The sequence below is a fragment of the Pungitius pungitius genome, chromosome 13 (genome assembly GCF_949316345.1).
Source record: "Pungitius pungitius chromosome 13, fPunPun2.1, whole genome shotgun sequence".
Lineage (NCBI taxonomy): Eukaryota > Metazoa > Chordata > Actinopteri > Perciformes > Gasterosteidae > Pungitius > Pungitius pungitius.
Window position 1 is genome coordinate 9,520,848 of NC_084912.1, and position 18,674 is coordinate 9,539,521.

Genomic DNA, 18,674 nt, shown 5'->3' on the forward strand with positions numbered 1-18,674 from the left:
TTTGAAATATTACAATTAAGTATTTTAAAATAGTGGAACTTTTTACAGTTTGTTTTTTGCACATATTACTCTAATTCAATTATTAACTTGTGCGTTTAGTGAGTTGGTGGAAGCCCGTTTTTTTCTTCTCTGTGTTGAGCCAAACTTAGCGGCTGCTGGGATAAAATCATTGTGAAGATATAAATAAAACCGAGAATACATGTTTTCATCTAACGAAAAAAGGTATATTTCACAAAATGTGTCACAACAAGTTTTTATTGTTGGCTGTAAATAGCTGCATGTTGTGTGATTCTCTCCTTCTCTTCCTTCTAATTGCCTTCCTGTGATGTGAGGATCATTTCATTTTTACATGTGGGTTGTGCAGATTGTACCCCGACACCTCTGGAAAAAGGTTCGTATTGATCTGCCAAAAATGTTTCCCCTCCTCCTGTCACACTACAAAGTGCACACTTTAGCTTATGTCCTGCTGTTGGTTGAATGTGTGTGTAGGTACAATGCTTTAACACATATGTATTACATAATTGACAAAACCTTGAAATTGACAGGGCACCCACAGACCCAAATGAGTCTGAGTTGTCAGCAGGTGTAAAGAGTCTCTGCCAAAACACCGTAAAACACACACACTAAAAGTCACACAGAGTTATTGCACGAAATACAGGGGTGAGCCAAGAATGAATTGCCTGTCTGTAACTATTTAAATGCAACTTATCGAAAGATAATTTATGTTCCCATTTGAAAGAAATGCTCTTGGCTTGGTTTTGCTTCTCTATACGATTCATTATTACAGCAGAAAACTATTGTCTATGTTAAGATACAGCTTATATACATATAAGAGATATTCACCTGCACAGACAACAAAGTCACTGTCCCCCTGTGTGTGTTGTTGTCTAAGCCTCTATGTGCTTTGTTGTTGCAGCCTGCACGGCCACACAAGTGCACGACAGTGCATGTGAGCGTGCCCTGCTGGTTAGCTCATTACCACCCAGCCATCGAACTGTAATTGTAGGATCTGATGTCCTGGCTCTTTCTCAAATCTGCTAAGAGTGTAAGTAATGAAGTCTTCGTGTTTGTACTTGAATTAAAGTTGCATCTCTCTACAGGTAAAGAAACAAATGGAAAACAGTCATCGATGACATCAGACTCCACGCTAAACCTCAGCACAGTAACTCTGTTTGAAACCAAGCAATGACCATACTGACTAACAAGCCACCCCTCCAAAACAATCATCAGATCCAAAACCTCATTATCACCGTCATTACCATCACTAAATCCCATAAAGGTCGTCCTGGAGCACACGGCTGCATTTGAGGCTAACCACCCCTCTGTCTTTACTCGCAGACTTCCGTCATGTTCCTCCACACACTCACAACATTTAGGAAGGCTGGGGTTTTCTAAATTACTAAAATTAACTGAATGATCTACAATTAACTTAATTGATGCTTCACCCATAACCATTAAACACACATTAGACGACTCACAGTGGAGTTCAACCGCACCAATTACAGGGCTGGGACGAAGGACCTCCGTGGAAGAGCAGAGGCCAACGAGAAGTGCCGTGACGACGGTCTGCTGAACGGGGGGAGACGTCAGAAGAGGCAGGAAGAGTTAGTGAGCCATCTGCTCAACAGTTACAAGCGGCACTCGTAGCATCCGTGCTGATGCTTAATGCTTAATTATGTCTCCTGAACAACCCAGTGGGAAGTTAGAGGGGCGGCTTATTGAGGGGAGCGACGAGCTGGTTAGTCTGAGGCCTGCGGCCACCTGACTATCTCCTCAGGTAACGCCTGGGAGACAGACAGGAAGAAGGACTCCCCTCTCTTATGTAACCGATGACAGAAGACTGGGAGGCTCTTTGTCTGCCTCAGAGGGGACAAAGATAAATATGGGTGACCTTTGTTTTCAGGGCAGCTAATCTGAAAAAAAGCTGATCCGAGTATCTGTGAAGGTTCCCCATTAATGACGCTATTACCTTATATTAGACTGTATCAACCATGGAAATAATATGCAGAGACACTTTCTCTCTCTCACACATACACACACGTACACACACACACACACAGCCTCAATCGCAGCCCTCTTAAGCTCATGTGGGACCTGTTATACGTTTAATGGCCATTTACTGTGTTTTGGACATGTCTCATTAAAAAACATTTTCCACTCGAGTATAACTAAAACTCTTTAAATGAAGAACACGTCCTGCCAACACTCGGCACATGTGGCTCATTAATTTGGAGATCTGCCCCCTACAGGATAAACAAAGGAACAGCGGAGACTCCACTACTAAAAAAACGACTAAAATGAAGCTATTTCTTTTTCCCTAATCTTCAAACCTAGAATAACGCTTTCCTTCCACTTTGGGAGCTGCTGAAACAAATTGAAAACATAACGCTGACACATTCAGCATTGAAGTTGATGTGGTAATCTTGGAAGAAGTTGCTTACACATTCAGCCAAAACAAATGTTGTTGTTCTCCTGAGAGAAATTGTTCTCTAGCTGCTTAAGATTCTCTGGTCACTAACTAGTCCTTGTTTTGTGTTTGGTGCTGGGATGACAGCATTCAGCCGGGTTTTGTAACAGATGACTGCTTTGGCCGACACTATGAAAGCAGTTAGAGGGAACCAAACAGTAAATGGGCTGGGCAACAAAAATAATGAGCGTAAAACTAAATGGATCTTTTGGTAACTCTCAAATAGTACATTGGATTATAGCCCTTCACCGTTGAGGGGACAGGGGTTAATGCTACATGTGTTTTGTCTTCTTTTTCTAACATCTGAGAGTTTTCTTTTTGCCATAACGGGAAAAGAGGCCCTTGAGGGTGTGGTACATCAAACAAGACAAAAAGAGAAACATATTCTGCCCCGTCCTGTGGCCCACCCTCTCCCCCTCCAGCCACTCGGTGCCTTTTCACTGGTGTCCACTGCGGTCCTGGCTGGCAGCTGGAGTACCCCTAACCTTTAACCTCTGACCCCCAGCACCCCAGAATTCATCGTGGAAGCACTCAGCGGGGAGCCCTTCCTTTGAAACAATGTCACGACGAGAGAGAAGAGGGGACAGCGAGTACAGGTGTTACAGATGTTCTTTACACTGCTGCCTCTATCCCTTATTCGCCGCACGTAATCCATGAGATCACAAAAAAAATCCATGAGATCACAAAAATCCTCTGGCTGTGGATCTGATTTGTCTGCGTGAGTTTGCGTGTCAGAGTCCCATCTGTCCCGATGCTCCTGGGTTAAAGTGAGGATCCTGCTGTTCCTTGATGGAGAGCTGCCTGCTACAAAGAGATCCGGTTACAAGAGCGCCAGCCTTTCATCCTTATTAAAGAAACATGTGCTTTCTTTGCTCAGTTATTTCAGCAGACTTTTTAGTCTTTGCCGCTTTCGTTTTTTTATCATTAGATAGAAAACGGCCTGTTGACAGAACTCTCATCTTTTCAAGGTTCAAACTCTGCTTTATTATTCATGATGAGGAATAACAAACTCAGTTCATGTATGTGAAGAATAATACGTTTTGTTTGTATCTCAGGGATTCAGGGTGTATCCTCCTACCTCAAATATACAATGGTATCTTTGTTACAGTCAAAATAATAATATACGTAAGTGCAGACTTTGGGATGACGAAGAGTGTCCAACCCTACTGATTGACGTAGTAATTAAAATAATCACTTAATCTTTGATCAACAATTACTAATTGGATCACTGCTTCAAAGGCTTTTCCAAAGAAATGCTGTAGAGCAGCAACACAGTGTCTAAAACTTTTCTAACTTACTTTTTCTTACTTTTTAAAAACAACTGAGCTATGTGAGAGAGACTGTAATAAGCAGCCGACTATGAAAATACTAATTTTGTCCTCAGTATGAAATCAGAAGGTGAACGTTGACCTTTCATTACAAATAACGAGAAGACAAATGAAAAGTGTGTGTTGAGTGCATGTATGTATATGAATCCAACGATCTCCTTACACAGATAAATGTACTATAGTCATTACATACTGTGAGTAAATCAAGTGACAATACAGTCTGATGTCTCAATCATCCTAAGAGATGCTTCCTTACATCAAGCAAAGTCATTTCCAATGATTAGAATAAAATTTGCTCATTTGTATAACTTTTTGTGCATTTTGATGTTCAGTAACTCCAGTGCGAAAAACTGACAAATCATAATCATATTTAAGGAATCCTGTTACATGCAATGTGTACTTCATCAACTGTATCTACTACAACAATCTCCATTCATGCCAGATTGCAAAAAATGCTCATTACACATCTTTCAATGGTCGGCACATTCAGAGGATATGAGTCAGAGCCATGAGCTGTTTCCACAGACTTTAATTTGAGGAGGATGACTGTCCCTTAATGTCCATCTCTGGTAGCTACCATCAAGCTGCTCCCTGACCTCATCTCGCAGACCCTGCTCTGTTCCCACGCTGTGCCCTGTGGAAAGCCCGGCTCCGACCTTTTCAAACCATAATTACATACCTGCAGAATGCAGACAACACAGACGCAGCATGAAAGGGAAGGGGCTCGCCGCCGCTGATATCTGATGACTTGCTGCCACTCACTTTGTGCTGTATCTAATTCAACTGTTAAACAGAAATACACATGTTGCTTTTTTGAGTGATGTGTTTTTACATAACTTCTGTACGATTTAGACATGACATTGTCAATTGACATGACAATTATGACATTTGGGGAAGTAAAACTAAACTGTGAAAATGAATAGCTTTCTCACTGAGCTGAGGGTCAAATACTTATTGCTCTAATCACTGTTTGATGAAATGTTTGGGCATCAATATACAAGCTCTTAACAGAGCACATCTGTTTTACACTGTACTGTATCTCAGGAACTATTTACAACTCAACAAAGACATATTGAGGTTGCACCCAACAATCGAAGCGATTAAACAAACACAATAACGATGAGTGCTTCTTTCTTCTCAAAACCTCGGAGCAAATAGTACACAAAGCGCGCTGCATTCATGATCATGTATGTCCTCAGAGCTTGTGTTGAACTGTCTGAACTGTCCATTTCATCGTGTTTCATGTCCCTCAGGGCAGCGGTCACTGTCTGTCTGCGTCTGCCCGGCCCTCTGGCTGACCACGAGAACCCCCATTCCCCACTTAACCTTTTCAAGAGCGGTCAACTGACTTCAAAAGGTGAAAACTATCCCTGGCTTACGAAGGTGTGAGAAACGTCAGATCAGCCAGCAATCATTCCATAATTATGGCAACAACTGCAGTAAGGTCAGCCACACAGTGACTGTGTCTATAAAGGGACTATCAGACATTTGAGTAGCCTTTGTTGTCATGCTTGTGAAAGCAGTTGAGCAAAGAGGTAAAAAAACCCCGGGGCAAGCAATAACAGAGTGGAACCGATTAGAGGAGGAGCACTAGGAGAGGGAGAGAAGAAAGGAAAAATGAGACAGGCACTGATAGCATCTTCTCAGCCAACTTAATTGTATTACACAGCTAAAGGCTCAGCAATCTTTCAGACGACTGTGTGTTTAAAATCTCGTGCAAAATGTTGGCAATAACAAAAAATACGCTGCAGAAACATTTCTGAATTTTGAAGCAGGGCTTGGTAATATGGGCAAAGAAAGACATTACAATATTTTTTAACACTTTAAATGAAAATACATGAAAATGCTCATGCTATGAAGTCACTGACATCTTGACATCTTTTAGAAAAATGTTATGCTGACATAACTAATTCATAATGTTTTCTAATGCATCCACACAGTTCTTTGGTCACATTGCTCCCCATTTCCCCACTTCTGTCAATCAATATGTTTGACGTATTAGCTGCAGGGTCACCAAAAGAGATTACTATAAACACAACAATAATAAAAACAATAATAGTAAACTAGCATCAAGTCAGAATTTGAAGGCAGAGACATGGGGATCCAGGTTCCCAAATTGTATTGATGTTCTTTTGTTGTAGTTTGACAGGATGTGATGCCATTACCAACAAAGAGAAAGGATAACCCTCTTTTCCTTTCCTTCTTCCCTCCTCTCCTTCACTCTTTTCAATCCCCTCCCTTGCCCTGCCTCTCTGTTGCCAACTCTTAGGTCTCAGATGTCAGTGAAGGCTGTTGCCAATAAAAGTTAAAAATGCAAACTATTAAAAGAAGGTTAGAGGGAGCAGAGGGAAGTGCATTCCTTCCTGCTGGCATGGGATGAGGTTTGCCTAGGCGATCAGGAGTTCCAGTGGTCTGGGGGGGGAGAGGAGGGGTGAAAAGAGGGGAGGTGTGGATATAGGAGCCGAGTTTCACCCTGTTCACCCTGCACAACATTGGAAAAAAACAATTTGTTTCATCAGGTCTCGAAGACGCAGGGCGACAGGACATTCCTGCTCTGGAGTGGCAGAGAGTCACACAGGAGGATGAACCACACCTTCACAAAACTTCACAGGGAGGACTCATCCTGTCCTCTCCTCTCTTCTCTCATCACCTCTCCTCGACATGGCTATAAGCAACACTAAAGCAGCACCCCAATAGCTCATCTCCATCTTCTCTGTGTCTAGAGAAGGCGGCCATTGTGCACCCGTTCCTCTGTCCCCAAGTCAGATTTCTATTGAGGGTCTGAAAGGGCCTTTGAGGGGCCCTGTTTTGGCTGTGCAGCTCACCTGCAGAGGCAAAACTATGGGTCTATTCTAAAGCCCAGCAGCTGCCAGGGCAGAGAGGCTGGCACCCAGTGGGAGAGAGAATAGCGACTGCAAAGCCTTTCAATATGAAGCCACTTAGTAACAGAAGGCATGTGCCAAGCCTGCAAGGCCAGAATGAAGAGTCACCCTTTGGAGTTCACTAAATATCAGAAAAGAGAGGGACCCATCTCCTCTTCGCTCCGTTTCTCCCTCGCAGACTGTGCTGTATCTTTGTCCATCTGTGCTATATCTGACACAAGAAGGTAGCAGGACACAAAGAAACGTAATAACTACAATGTAAAGAGCCTCGGGACAGCATGGTGTAAAAGAGCACAAAACCGCTGCCCGAAGAGGTACCACGTCCATGTTTAAGAGTCACCGCCGAGCCGTCTGTCGGGCGACGGATGGAGCCGCGATAGCGCCGTGAGGATCGCGGTGGCTGAAGGCATGTGAAGATGCCTTTACCATACAAAGCCCCTTTTCTGTCAGCGGGCTAGCTCCCACACTGCCGCTAATTTACGATGCCCTCACAGCAATTTCCACACTCAGAGAAGTTCAATTGTGTTTTCCAGCTCATTAAGCTTCAGCCCAACAAAGCTTTCATCTTCTTCTTCTTCATCCCCCTCTTCTCTCCCTCCACCCGCCTTCCTCGCTTTATCCGAATGGTCCTCTAATCGGCCTCTAGTGTCCGATATGGAAAAGATCAAGTATATGGTAAAAGGAGTTTCCTCATTTAAACCACGTCTCTTTCCCCACATTTAATTCTGTTTCTTTGTGGTTGGTATGTTCAAAGCACGGCCCCAAGTCTGGAGTTTCTCTTCATACAGGCGGCGGGGAGAGTTTAATGGTTGTTTATTCAGGGGCCTCTGCTCTACCCTCCCATCTCTTTCAAGAGCTTCATGAAACGACGTGGAATCTTTTGTAATCTCAGAAGAATCAACTCAGCATATTTGTTCAGGTTGTCACTGTGCTGAGATCACAGGCGCACCCTCACAACCTCACAGAAACCCTAAATGTCTTCTAATCAAACGCTATTTGTATGTAGCTGGATATGCCTTCACATGTGATGAGACAGCTGAAGTACAGCTTTTGACTTTAGTTTCGTTAGCCATGTGATGGCCTGAGAAATCTGAAGGCAAAATCAAAGGGGTATTCCCACCATCTAGAGCAAAGACAAAAAATGCCCCTAAGCAAGTCACGTGACCCTAATTTGTTCCAGTCTCGACTTCTCTGTGGTGAACATTATCAACGCCACAACAATAACTATTGACTAAAATTTATTAACATCATTGAGATGCCTCGAACGTCTTTTGAATTCAGTGAGTCACAAGCTCTGAGAAAATATGTATGGTCCATTTTGATAAGTGCTTAAGGTCCAAACAAATGCTTTGAAATCCATCAACTACAAAGTACTGCAAGGACTTTAAAGCAAAAAATCAGATGCAATGCTTTGAGTGCACTTTTGGTTAATGTAATCTTGTACTTACTTAGATCGAGATTTAGAAAAATGCAGAATTGTCCAAAATTAAGCTATTGTGTCATCTAAAAAGATGTATTGGGAAATATGTGTATTCACTTTCTTGATGTAAGATGTCAAACTACTGCTCTTTATTATTCTTTTTCTTTCAATGTTTGGTCCAATAGACACAATAAATAAATATCAATAGATGGAAAATAGATGAGTACAAATACTTTGTATATTTAACGTGTGCAACAAAAACCACAACACAATTCAGTGTAGTCCATTTTTAACCTCTAGGACACTCTGTGTCATATTATTACAATATATTGTACCAGAATGTATCATTTAACTTCTCATCATAGGTCTAGTTTATTTCATAACTCAATGATCTTTAACTTAAAATTAAGCAAGTTGACTTCTTTGTTCACCAACTGAGTGTCTTTGTGCACCATTCATCTCCCAACAGGTGCTGCTGTGTGATTGGTCACAGTTGAAATTGTCACAGCATGATGCAGTCCAGCTGCCGTTACTTGAGTGGTTTCAGAGAAGTCAATTGTAATATTGTGATTGTGAAATGTTTAACCTAATTTGCAAAAAAGCCAATCAGCAACAGCTGTCACCAACAGCTTGACACAAATCAGCGCTCCATCCTCAGCTTCCAGTGGGCCCGCACCAAACTGTGTTCAGACCCGTCCCCCAGTGCGCTGTGGTCTGACCTCATTCTGCAATTCATTCAGAGGCTAATTGGAAATTTTGTGAGATATAACAGTGTAAATGTACAGTGTGTGGGTTGTCTGTGTGCGTGGAGGTGGGGGGGGGCAAAGAAAATATATTTAGTGCAATGGTGACATTCTCCTGTTATTATTCATTTACCACAGAATAGCCACTACATTCCAGTCCTTCGTGTCCCATTGTGAACCACAGGAACGCTGCTCATATTTCACCCAGAGACTTATTCAGTAGTTTACCGCTAAGCTTCTCTATATTTCAAGTCACTGCATGGGTCAAGTGTGCGTGTGTGTGTGTGTGTGTGTGTGTCAGGTTTCTCCTGCTTCTGTCGGTCATGTGATGTCTCCTGCTCCTCTTCAGTCATCACTCCGATATTAACGACGCCTACATCTGCTACATCATGGCCAGACAATAACGAGCGAATGACCATTTGACTAGTGGTCTTTGTGTTTGGGTCATTCTCAGACGACATCATCATCCTCGCCGTTGTTCATCATCGCCGAGTGCAGGCTTCCATCTGAGTCACCCCCTGCTGTCAGCGTCGCTGTCACTGAGCTCACCCCAACCTCTGGCTCACTCCAGGTCCAGAGAGAGTGTCCGGTTCCCTTTGTGCCCCTGCGTAACCATACCGCTACAATACAGCAACAATATCTCTGTGTTCACCTGTTAGCACCTGGCACTGCGTGAAAGACTCACCGCCGGGTCCCCCCTCAGCCAACCACTCTGCCCGTCTCTGTCGGACGCCATGTGGAACGCGCCTTCCTGTCACCAAACCCAATATGCTGCGCACACACAACGCACAGAGGCATAATAACCCACCCGCTGCTTGCCTGTCAACGCTTTCCCCTGGCAGCTGAGCCATGCTAACATGCAGAGAATAAATGCAAAGCACTTAACCAATCAACAACCCATCACGTAATTACAATGGTTTCAAGCATCATCTGCCGTGTGAGTCCCCTGGATGCCTTGCGAAAGACGTAAATTAATGAGATATCAACCTCACTGGTGGCGCTTCAAGCAGACAACCCGCGGTTATGTTTGTACACAAATTTACATTCAAATTATTGGCTGTTGCGCACCTGTATTTTTCAGCTTCAATTGCATTACAAACAAGTGCAACATTTTAAGGCCTTCAAGGACAGAGCCCCTGTAACTATGCCCCTGTATTTATTTTTGTACAATTGTGTCTCTGCCATCTTCATAAAGGGAGGATTTATTTACCACCGTCATACAATCTTTTTTTATAGGTGGGTTGTTTTCATTTTGAATAATAACCAAGCTACGTTTTTTTTTTTTACACACGGCAGCGCACTAAAGAAATCACTAATTATTTTTTGTTCAGACATATTGGGCTAATATTACATGGTTTGATCCTGTCCTGCTGATGCACAAGTTGGTAGCAATGAGTGAGGGCAAAGCTATTCGATTGGTCAAACGTGTCGCCCAACCACATCTTACGGTCATGCAGTGAGGCGGGTTGGAAAGTGTGCCATCAAAGAGAAGGCCGACCATCAAACAGGCACTTCCGTGGAAGCACAATGATGAATTGAGTGCTTACTCTTGAGTTTCTGTCCCAACATACTCTTTGACACCGTGAAAAACATCCATAGGCTGGTCACAACAAGGAGAAACTATACGGATGTCTCAATGGTGAGCAGGTTATGTCAGTGACCTTTCTTGTCAGGTGACAGCCAACCTTGAGTCGGTGCAGCGAATCACATGAAACAATGTGCTGACAGTGGCAAAGTTGAAACAGCTAATCAAGGCTGACGTGTTGTTGCAGTTCCCTTCAAGCACTGATCAGATAAGAGGAAACATCACTGGGAACGCCTCAGGCCCTCCTCGTCCTCTTTGACTTGATTGGTATGACTGGACCTGAGTGAAACTGAGCTTGGGCCAAGTGTCAAGTTAAAAACTTTTTTTTTTAGCGTGCCGTTCTTTTAAATGAGCCCTTTAGGCTAAACTTTCAGTAATTAACATACACTGATGAATCATGACAGACGATAGTGGGAGGACTGGCACGGAGTCAGACTGAAATCCCTTTTCAGCATAAAAAACCAAAAAGGGTCAACATGTGATTCATTCCTGACACTGGAGTGGCAGATACATTACAAGGAGTTCTTACTGAACACTAAGGACATTTGCATTGAATATAGACAAAGAGACAGATTTAAAGACGCAAGCAAAGTGGACTTTGGTCACATCTCTGCATGACATGGCTCGAATCATAAATATGATACGTGTGCGTATGGAAATCAATGCTTACACAGAGTTAGTTCCCCGTAGTGTGTTTCATAAAGTTTTATCCCACATGACTCCGGCCTTCCTTCACACGGCTTGCTTTGGGTAGCTGTAAGCCCTGTCAGCTCTTAGGAAAGATAAAGATTTTCTAAATGAAATATCTAAAGCCTGCTTCAACATGCCTCTGAAAACCACAATTACATTGTCAAACTTTGGCGAGTGGGCAGGTTTCAGAGTGGCGTGTGGGCGTGTGTAAAAGAGAGAAAGAGACAGACACAGGTGGTGGTTGACTGACAGTTAGCCCTAACGGACAGGAAACTAAAATAATCAACACCGAAGAAAACAGTATGAATGTACTTGTTTACTCAGTTTGACTTTGTTCACTGACAGGTCCTATTTAACCACAGTAGTTGCTTGGATCGAGGGTCGCTGGTCCACGCTGCCCACAAGACGACGCCTTAAGACTCAAATGACCCACTGACTTTTTCTCTAACGCCACCACCTGGTCGACATTTATAGTTTTCACTTATCAGTAAAACCACTTTTCCTATGATACAATTTAGACAAAAATAATCATGTTGTTTATATGCATTGAAAAGTATATGGATATAAATGACAAGAACTGTAGCACTGCCACTGCTGTATGCTTAAATTCTAATTTCTCAAACCAAAATGCTCATTGTTGCCTTCTCTGGCAACATACAAATACAACACACTCATTTATTATAAAACAAGGCATTCTAGATAGCCCTACATCCAGTTTCACACAGGAGAGAGCGAGAGTGGGTAATATTCACAGTAAGTAGAGGAGAATGTGATGTCGTTGGGCACTAAATTACAGTCATTGAAAGCTTGTATGGTTACCCAGCGATCTATCACTGTCACACAGTCAGGGAGAGGGGGAGAGAGAGCAGACAGGCGCCAGGCAGCGAGATCAAAGCAGAAATGTAGGCTACCTCGGGGAGAGAAACAGTTAAGTCCGTTTAACCAATTGTCCTACAGACAGACAGCCAGTGTGCTGCTGCAGGGACAACAACGGCTCCCAAAAGCGAGGAAAAACTCTCACATATTGGGTTTCACTGAAAATGATTTGACTTGATTTGAAGAGCAGCCAAAAAAAGACGCATTTGGATGGGACTCTTCAATGGGCCTCTTTGACATCATTTGAGGTTCTACTGTCTCGCAAAGGGATTCCAGGCGATGAACACAAAAGATGGTAATGGGGGGCAATTCAAAGGCATAGATAATTTGATTACAGGATAGACATTTATAGCTATAATAACTCTTAAGAGTACACTAAGTCCTGTGTATCACAGCCCAAATCGCCACAGCGATAAACTGTGTAAGATATTTTCATTAGAGGTCTGATGACAAGTAACTGCACAAAAGTGTTAACAACATCTCTAGAGATAAAAAAAAAGTAAGTTGTAATCAACAGAATTTACATTTTGCGTCTTTCGCTGAACCTTTTATTTATTTTTAGGGGCAGTGGAACAAGCTGTAAACATTACCTTTGTCAACATATCATCGTGTTAGACAACAGTAGTAAACCGTTGCCAAATCATACTACTCTCCACTGGATGGATGTATGTCTGTCTGACATCCTTTCTTGAATTACTCTCCCCCTTCGAGCTCTAATTTTGAGGGAATTATCTGCCATTTTAGCTGCCTAATGCTTGACTATATGTTCACCAGCTAGATGCTAATTATTGGTGCTGTAAAGGTAGTGTGAAGGGTGCTGTGGCTGTTGAGCAGCTTCCTGTTGCTGCTGATAACCGGGAGGATGACAGCAGTGAGAGTGAATCAGAACAGTGAAGATCGGGCCGTAATAGAACAAACAAAAAATACATTACGTTCCACGCAGCCCATGTGGAAATACAATGTGGGTAATAATTTAGCTATGATCAATAAGATAATAGTTTCCATATTTATATGCCAAGAATGTCAAACAATATTTGAATGTTTAGGCGTTTTTCAGACTTGCATCTGGGCAGGTGTGCACAAACTAAACCCTTTAATGGGGAGGAAGACGGACCAACAAAAATTCCTGTGTTATGGGAGAGGGGGACAAAGGGGCATGAAGAGGAGAGGGGTTTTTTTTGGGGGGGGGGGGGGGGGGCAGAATACCGAGGCACGCCCCTCATCAGTGGTTTACATCCGTCAGGGCACCACAGGGGCGCATGAAATGGACCACAACACTGTCATTATAGGCCCGGCCTATCAAAAACTTTTAGCCGGGTCACGTGGGAACATCCACAAACTGATAGGCAGGCCGAGAGATGAGAAACGCATGTCACTTGAATGAAGAAGAGGAAGGTCCGTGCGAAAAAAAAACTTTGGACACGCAACATTGGACCGGGACGATCAAACATTTCCAAGAGTGAAAACGCGAATAGGTCGAAAAGTAACGGAGAGAGCCGCCGGGACATTGGTTGTATGGCACCTCAGTTGTGCGTGATGAATCCTGCGCAAGGATCCCCGCCCTCGGCTGCTCCGGGGGAGACCCCACCAGAGGATCGGGTCACCGGCGACATGCGAACCGACGAGCTGGACCTGTCACCCACCAGAAGGTGTAAAAACAAAAGTTTAGATATACCTTTCAGTGTGGAATCGCTCATATCGGACAGGACGCCGGACAAAAGCCTCCGCTCCCCGGAGCCTGGTTCGTGCTGCATCCGGACAGACGAGACCGAGTGTGCGTCACCGAGGGGACCTCATCGGTCCAAACCGGAGGCGACGCACGTCGGCGACAAGGAGACGAGCCCCTGGTTTCAGGCTCCTCACGCAGCTTTTCCAAGTGAGTGTAGGACACTCTTTGTCTTCCTAATTTTCCAGAAAAAGAAGCTGTTTTTAAACTGTCCAAAAGTCGGAAAATATTATAAATATAGAAGTTGCCACTGGTTGAAGAACCTCGCGTGAATGCACGACAGTGTTCCAGGACTTTCGTGGTGAGAAAATACGATGACATATTTAGACCATCTCATCCGTTATTAAATGTAACGTTATATAGAGAAATTGGATTTCTAAACGTTTTTCCGATAATCTGTTTTATGAGCTGATTTAGCATTCTTGCAAAGCTGTCCTTTTTCACGTTAATTATTAATAACTATTATAATAATCACGTACTTTCTTTCCCAATTAGGTGACTCCATAAATATACTTCCAGCAGTTCCAACCCCGACCTCGTGCAATCTACGGAAACACAAGAACAACAGGAAACCCAGAACTCCCTTTACAACCTCTCAGCTGCTTTCTCTGGAGAGGAAGTTCCGTCAGAAACAGTACCTCTCCATCGCAGAAAGAGCGGAGTTCTCCAACTCACTGGGGCTCACGGAGACCCAGGTCAAGATCTGGTTCCAGAACCGCAGGGCCAAGGCCAAGAGACTGCAGGAGGCCGAGCTGGAGAAGTTCAAGCTGGCCGCGAAGCCGCTGCTGCCCGCCTTTGCCTTTCCGTTCCCGCTGAGCGCACCCATGGGCGCAGCGTCCCTCTACGGGCCCCTGAACGGCCCGCGGCCGGCCTTCCCCGTCCCAGGACTATTTGGTGGACCATATGGGATGTACTACTTGTCTTAACGCGCTCACACTTCAAACAGCATCGGTTGGAAAAGCTGCTTTTAAAAAGAAAATGCCTTAATACAGCAAACAACCAACACTGAAAAAGTGTCAATTTTATGAGTCGACCTCTCTGAAGCCTTTTAAATACATGTAAAATATTTTCTTATAATGACAAAGGTATATTTTTCACACATTTTTCCATTTAAAAAATAATCATTCAGGGAACAGAAACAAGTTGTTACTGGATGTACTTTTTTCATTCATTTTATCTTTTTATGAAGAATTCAAGATTCTCTGTAAATGATTTGCTGACATTTTTTGCAGTGTATTTATTTAAATCCTTTTTTCTTTTCTTCAACGAAGGACATTTGCTGAACTCACTTTTTGAACAATAGGCATTTTTAAATTTCCTATTATGAGCTGTTGTACTCCATTAGAGGTATTTCCTAAATAGTCAAGTGTTTTTAATGTTGCAAGAGATAACATTATTATCTATAGGCCTGTATAGCTTTGGATTCAAATTAATAACTTGAGCTTCAGTCCAAAACCGGAGCTTATAGTTTGGTTGGTAAAGTGGAGGCTATACAGAGGAAATTCAAAAGAATGTAACAGCACAATTTGTTCGAAAGTACATCCACGCGATAAGCTGAACATCTTCAATAATTCATAATCAATAACAAGAACCACCATTGAAGTGCCCATTAGTTATCCTTGTTGTAAAGAAATGTCTGCAAAAATATATGTTTCAATATTTCAGAAATGTAATCTTCAAAAAGGTTTACCTCAAATGTTTACCTAAAATTCATAAAAATATCTAAATGGACAATTTCTTTTCAATTTTGTTTCTAGCTTAATCATTTTCCCAGATTTAGAAATATAAACATCTATAAAATAAATCTGCTTTATAATTATCATACACAGATTATATATTTGTTTTACAAGATGTTCGAAGAGCTTTTAAAAAGAAGTTTCATTACTATAAAAATTCAGCTATTTTTGCAAACACAAGTCTTAACATGGCTGATAGACATATCAGTCATCAATGTACAGTATATATTATATATGATGGATGAAAAGATGTTTTGTACAATGGTTGAAATATATGTAAATTCTGACTGTCTTATTTTTCTCTTCCCCATTACTTGTCATTTAAAGATTTCCTTGAGCTACATGGCTGATCACCTGAACAAATGTTTATTCGCATCATTTTTTATTTGAAGTCAAGGACCCATTCCTTAACATATTCAGTAAACATTTTTGTCACAAGACAAGGGTAGAAAGTTATTTATCTAAAAAGGGGTGAAAAGTGAATTGTGGTTCATTTCCTTCTTCCCCGTCGCCCTCTGAAGCCTCTGACGGAGCCGTGACCAAAGCAGACTGTTGTGGGAATCCTGAGAGACAAGAGCACAGCTTGTGTTTAATATCTCCAATTAATTATCGTAAAAATAAGAAAAACTGTCGTAAATATTGTGAAGATCTCCACCCTCATATGTTTAGTGTAGTATTTTATATAGAAAGAGCCTACAGCTTTCTTAACCTAAACTTTACAACATTGTTGCACATATTTACTTTAAGAAGATTTGAATTTTAAATTACAAGTGATAACCTCAGAACATGGTTAACAATGTCTGACGGTCCTCTTAGAGGTAAAAAGTACTGAGGCTTATGGAGTCATAAGCAGACTTGTTTAAAGACTAACCTGTAGGAGTATCGGGCTTTCAGGGGCTCGGTGCTCGGATTCTCCGTGCTGGGATCTGCAGCAGAAACATCGCCGTGCTCCTCAGAAGTGGCAGGCTTTGCCATTCTAGCAGCTTCTTCCTCACACACAAGCGTCTCCATGGATTCTCCTTGCTCGGGTTGATCAGACATCCCCTCGCACACACCCTGAGACTCACACACATTGTCCACGACCTCCATGGCTGTGTCTTTTTGCTGCTGCCCCTTTGTTCTGTTAACAAAGATGTGATATAAGAAACACACAAACAAGGGGATTTGACAAAAATCCTCTATAATGATAAAACACTTGTCTAATGCCACTCACAATGTAGCTGAGTGTTTAAAGGAAAGTTACAAGGGGGTTTGAACAAAGCATGAAATAGAATGTCGAGCTATACATTGATTAACATGTTATCTTAACAGGAGAATATGAAATAGTAAAAAAAAAAAAAAACATTGCGTCCACTCAATTCAAAGGTATAATTTCTGTTTACTATGACAAACATTGAAATTCCCTGACAAACTTTGCATTGAGAAATATTTCTATTGAGGATTTGCTGCCATCTAATGGATGAAATATTCAGTCTTACCCTCTGTTCTTCTTGGTTTTATCAAATCTGAAGTCTGGGGGATATTTGTGAATTCTAACTAGGTGGTCCTTCCTGTGTTGGCTCGTTCGGAACTTCTGTCCACAGCCTTCCACCAAACACTGGTACTGAACAGGGAAAAGGAGGCAACATTGAAAACTTCAATCAGTATTCATCTTCAATTTACATTATTTACATTACAGATGGCATGGGAGAGGACACAGACTCAGACTAGCTCACCATATCTTGCCTCTGGGCGAGGATAGTGAAGAGAGAGTCGTGCCACTCCTGAATGTGAATGTCAAGGAGCCGGGCACTCGGCAGGGAGCGACGGCAGGAGCAGCACACGTGTCTGTGAAGGGAGTTGTAGTGGTGCTCGTACTCCTCCAAACTGCTGAAGACTGCACTGCAGCTAGAAAAGTGGCAGGCAAACTCTGACACGCTGAGAAAGGACCAGAAGAAGGTGGTCACCACTGATATTACAGTTATGGAGGAAAGCATCAACTAGAATGAGCTCAGAAGTTCTCATATCTGAGATTATCTCATTTGCTACAAAGTCACACTATTCACAGCAATCTATTTAGTGTATGAAATACTATCACACATCTTTAGTATAAGATTTAAAACTCAAATCGTGGATGTGTAATGTAATGGCGAATTTCATATTTATTTCACTTTGAAATACCACAGTAGCAATAATGTGAAAGTAACTTGGGGAAGACTATTTCCATTCACTTTAATGTATAATTTCAATAAACTCTGTGGTACTTTCTCTGCAAATTAATGAACTGAGTAAAAACATCTAAAGGAGTAAACAAATCCACCACGTAGCTAATTAGACCTGATTTTGTCTGTATTCACACAACCTAGAAACAGACCCCTCACAGCTCGAGGTGTGTCTGCATACCAGAGTGCGTGCTGGTCCTCTGCCTCCTCTGAGACGTAGAGGTCCTGCAGGTACATGTGTCTGTGAACATCCCCGTCCTGTGAACGACACGCAGCGTGTTACCATGGCGGTTTATGAGAGCGGGGAATGAGTACGGGTCGGTCGGAGCTACTGCGCTCACCTCAAAGAGCTCGTGGTCCCTGTGCAGGTGGATGAGCTGCGGGGTGAAGTTGAACGGATTCCCCTCCTCGTCCTCACCCGGCCTCGCGTCCTGTGTGTTTGCTGACGAGCAGCTTTCTACTAACACATTACACACTAACCCGTCCGTCAGAGGACGGACCGGTTCGGGTTGCAGCATCGTGTCCAGGTTTCCCTTCTCTTTGGCCGGGTAGAGCCCTCCAAATGCCTTGTGGGAGTTTATTTGTTTTCGTTTTAGTTGTCGCGGGCTACTGACGTCATTAACGGTGTTCGTTCGTGGTTGTCAAAAAACAAACACCGTTGCCATGGCGCCACCAAATGGGCCAGACTCAGAGCTGCCAACTCTCACGGCTTCGCCGTGTGACACAAGAAAAGAAAAATCTGATTTTAGTCCGAGACGCGTTCGTTCCTTTTCAAACTCCCTGACGGTAGATGGCGCTAAGGAGCGCATGTGTAACCCTACTCGCTGGATAGTCATCCTTCATCAATACCGACAACGGCGCACTTGCCTTCTCGGAAGAATAGACTCGGGAGACGTACTCGGGAAATGGCATATCTATAAAATGGAGCACCAAAGTAAATATTTATATATCAGACATAAAATAATTATCATAAATATCTCAAAGGATCATAATTGTATACAGCCGAATGAAGGAGAAAAT

The 18,674-nt window shown here is 42.7% G+C and overlaps 2 protein-coding genes across 3 annotated transcripts; one reads left to right on the forward strand and one right to left on the reverse strand.

Moving 5' to 3' along the window:
• The first annotated feature begins 13,326 nt into the window (after positions 1 to 13,326).
• Positions 13,327 to 15,783, forward strand: msx3 (muscle segment homeobox 3). Its single transcript, XM_037465996.2, has 2 exons — positions 13,327 to 13,867; positions 14,213 to 15,783. The coding sequence occupies exons 1-2, from the start codon at positions 13,372 to 13,374 to the stop codon at positions 14,641 to 14,643; spliced, it is 927 nt and encodes a 308-aa protein (XP_037321893.2). The 5' UTR covers positions 13,327 to 13,371; the 3' UTR covers positions 14,644 to 15,783.
• Positions 15,775 to 18,449, reverse strand: znf511 (zinc finger protein 511). Of its 2 annotated transcripts, none has more exons than XM_037465999.2 (6): positions 17,996 to 18,449; positions 17,836 to 17,912; positions 17,169 to 17,340; positions 16,932 to 17,056; positions 16,325 to 16,573; positions 15,775 to 16,016 (listed from the first exon to the last, which is right to left on the reverse strand). In XM_037465999.2, exons 1-6 carry the CDS (start codon positions 18,170 to 18,172, stop codon positions 15,944 to 15,946), a joined length of 873 nt encoding a protein of 290 aa, XP_037321896.1. In that variant the 5' UTR covers positions 18,173 to 18,449; the 3' UTR covers positions 15,775 to 15,943. The 2 variants fall into 2 exon arrangements, with proteins under 2 accessions (XP_037321896.1, XP_037321895.1); XM_037465998.2 differs by having other exon boundaries at positions 15,779 to 16,016; positions 17,169 to 17,370; positions 17,996 to 18,448.
• Between the last annotated feature and the right edge of the window lie 225 nt (positions 18,450 to 18,674).

Coding starts and splice junctions, on each gene's coding strand:
- msx3 (XM_037465996.2), top strand. CDS start 13,372: ATGAAGAAGAGGAAGGTCCGTGCGAAAAAAAAACTTTGGACACGCAAC. Junction 13,868..14,212: donor TCCTCACGCAGCTTTTCCAA/GTGAGTGTAGGA, acceptor TTTCCCAATTAG/GTGACTCCATAAATATACTT.
- znf511 (XM_037465998.2), bottom strand. CDS start 18,172: ATGCTGCAACCCGAACCGGTCCGTCCTCTGACGGACGGGTTAGTGTGT. Junction 17,371..17,835: donor GAGGACCAGCACGCACTCTG/GTATGCAGACAC, acceptor GTCCTTTCTCAG/CGTGTCAGAGTTTGCCTGCC. Junction 16,574..16,931: donor AAAACCAAGAAGAACAGAGG/GTAAGACTGAAT, acceptor CTTTGTTAACAG/AACAAAGGGGCAGCAGCAAA.